Below are 2219 nucleotides of genomic sequence, written 5' to 3'. Positions count from 1 at the left end.
CCCCCCCCCTGCCTCTCCTTTGCCACTCCTTATCCCAACCCCAATAACCCCAGTCCCCTTTGACACCTCTGATTCCTTTCCCTGCTTGATATCCCAGTCCCAGTGCTGCCCCTGCCCTCTCCCCCAGCCACATCCAGCCTGCAGGGACCCCCCCTACTGCTTCCCCATTACCTGGCCCCTCTCTCCTCCAACAGTCCCTCGGGGAGCTGTCCCCCATGGCCCGCTACACCTGCCACCAAGCAGATCTCATCCAGACCACCAGTGATAATGGTGTCAGCAACAGGGTGCCGTGTCCCCATAACCCCCACACTCCATCCAGGTCATGGCTCATCAGCCACCAGGTTCCCCAGGCACCCATCCAACTGCCCCTGTCAGCTTCGGGATCTCCTCCAGCCTGAGGGGCCCATCCTCGAGCCACTGGCAGGGACCAGATTGAAGTCTCTCCATCTGGCTCCCTTGGAGGGGCAGGAGTCGGGGGACACGCCTGCGGGCACCGCCACCCCGCCAGCACCCCCCGCGCCAGAGCAGGTCCGCAGCGAGGGATGAGGTACCGGGGTGCCGTGGGGCTGTGCCTCCGGCGCTGCTCCCCAGGAGAGGGCACCCGCCGGCCGGGAAAAGCCGGGAAATGTGACACCACAGCAGCGGTGGCTTGGCCACGCGTGGCCTCCGCACAGGAGGGCCATAGGCGTGGGAGAGGGGCCACGGAGGTGTAGGGAGGCGTCGGGCAAACCCAGGTGGTGCGGGCACGGGGAGCAGGGCACTGGGATGCCGGGTCGGCGGGCACCTTGAGCAAGGTCTTAATGGTTAACAGAGGCCAAGGCCGGCGGCAGGGCTGTGTCAAGGGCTGTGGGGCCGTGGGGCCGTGTCCCAGCCATGGCATGTCCCGCAGTGTGGGTGGCCCCAGCCCATGCCACGCGCGAGGCTGTGGAGAGGGAGCTCTGACCCGATCCCCGGCTCACACAGCCCCACCGAGGGGCCGTTTCAGGACCTCGCTGCAGATTTCACCAGCTGCTGCCCTTGACCGAATCTCTCACCCTGTGTTGGCTGACCCTGGACTTCCCTGCTCTGGCGTCACGGTTGTTCCCTGACTGTGGTTGCAGTGTATGTAGCAGCAGGGTATAGGCAGTGCCAGAGTGGATGTTGCACCGAGGTATACACAGTGCTGGGGTGTACGTAGTACTGGGGTCTCACACCTAGGCTGCGCTGCCCATGGCGAGGGTGGCTGTCCCAGCCACCTCCCGGCTGCTGGGGCAGGTCCATCCCTTGGGCTCTGCTGGGTTTAACAGCCCCTGGGCCACCCCAAGGGCACTTTGGTCCAGCCCTGCTGCTTGGGGCATGCACCAGGATGGGGAAAGGGCTCAGTCCGATCAGGACCCTGCCTGGGAGCACTGTGTCCCTGCTGCCCACTCCCAGCGCACAGAAGGTGGTAGGCGAGACAGGATCAGATCCTGACTCCCCCAAGGGCAGCACCTGGGGTCTGCCTGGCCCAGGTGTGCTGTGAGGGTTTGGCTCCATGAGCCTCACCATGGAGCCAAACCCTCCATCTCTCGCCATCCACCTTGCTGGGCTGTGCCAGGCCCCAAAGGGGTCCCCATGCCATTCCCTCTCAGGGGCCAGCACGTTGCCCCCATGAGGTCACTGGACGCAGCCACATGGCTCTTGCCCCACGGAGGGTGTTTGCTGGGCGGCTCCCACGCACCCCACGTCATTGGGAGCTGGTGGCCGGGGCTGGCCCTGTGCCCCTGGCCCTTTATCGAGGGCATTGCTCAACAGCGGGTGCGATGTTGGGGGTGGGCAGGGGCCATGGCACTGCCTCACCTCTGGGGGATCCGGGGAGCTCCCATTTCTGGGTGAGCTGGAGTGGCATGGCTGGCCTTGCCATGGGCTGGGGGCCGGGATGCTCCCCCTGCCAGCGGCACCCCAGCTTTGTGGGGAGCCACCTGCAACCACCGTGGCTGCCGCCACCATTCCCCTCCCGCCTGGCTGTGCTGTGCGGGGCAGGGACACTGAGGCACGGCCGCCGTGCGCGGGGGTGGGGACACGCTGACCCCCGCTCCCCTCGGCTTCGTGGCTCCCCGGCTCGGGGGTAGCGAGGTCCTGGCGGGGCACCCCCTTGCTGGGGGGCTGCTGGGGAGCCCGGCCCAGCCCCGGCCCCTCTCCCTTCCTCCTCCGCCTCCCTCCCTGCCCCCCGAGGACGGGGGGGCGCCGGGCGGGCTGGG

At 67.4% G+C, this 2219-nt stretch overlaps 1 protein-coding gene across 1 annotated transcript in view; it reads left to right on the top strand.

Moving 5' to 3' along the window:
- The first annotated feature begins 215 nt into the window (after positions 1 to 215).
- PHGDH (phosphoglycerate dehydrogenase) overlaps positions 216 to 2219 on the top strand; it is a 5112-nt gene continuing 3108 nt past the window's right edge. Inside the window, exon 1 of the mRNA XM_026853988.1 lies at positions 216 to 284. Coding sequence (XP_026709789.1) covers positions 216 to 284 — 69 coding nt within the window. The remainder of the gene's footprint in view (positions 285 to 2219) is intronic.

The sequence above is a fragment of the Athene cunicularia genome, assembly GCF_003259725.1.
Source record: "Athene cunicularia isolate RWA chromosome 8 unlocalized genomic scaffold, athCun1 chr8_part1, whole genome shotgun sequence".
In the NCBI taxonomy this organism is placed as follows: domain Eukaryota; kingdom Metazoa; phylum Chordata; class Aves; order Strigiformes; family Strigidae; genus Athene; species Athene cunicularia.
The sequence above is the reverse complement of the archived record's forward strand: the minus strand, read 5'-3'. Positions and strand labels throughout refer to the sequence as shown.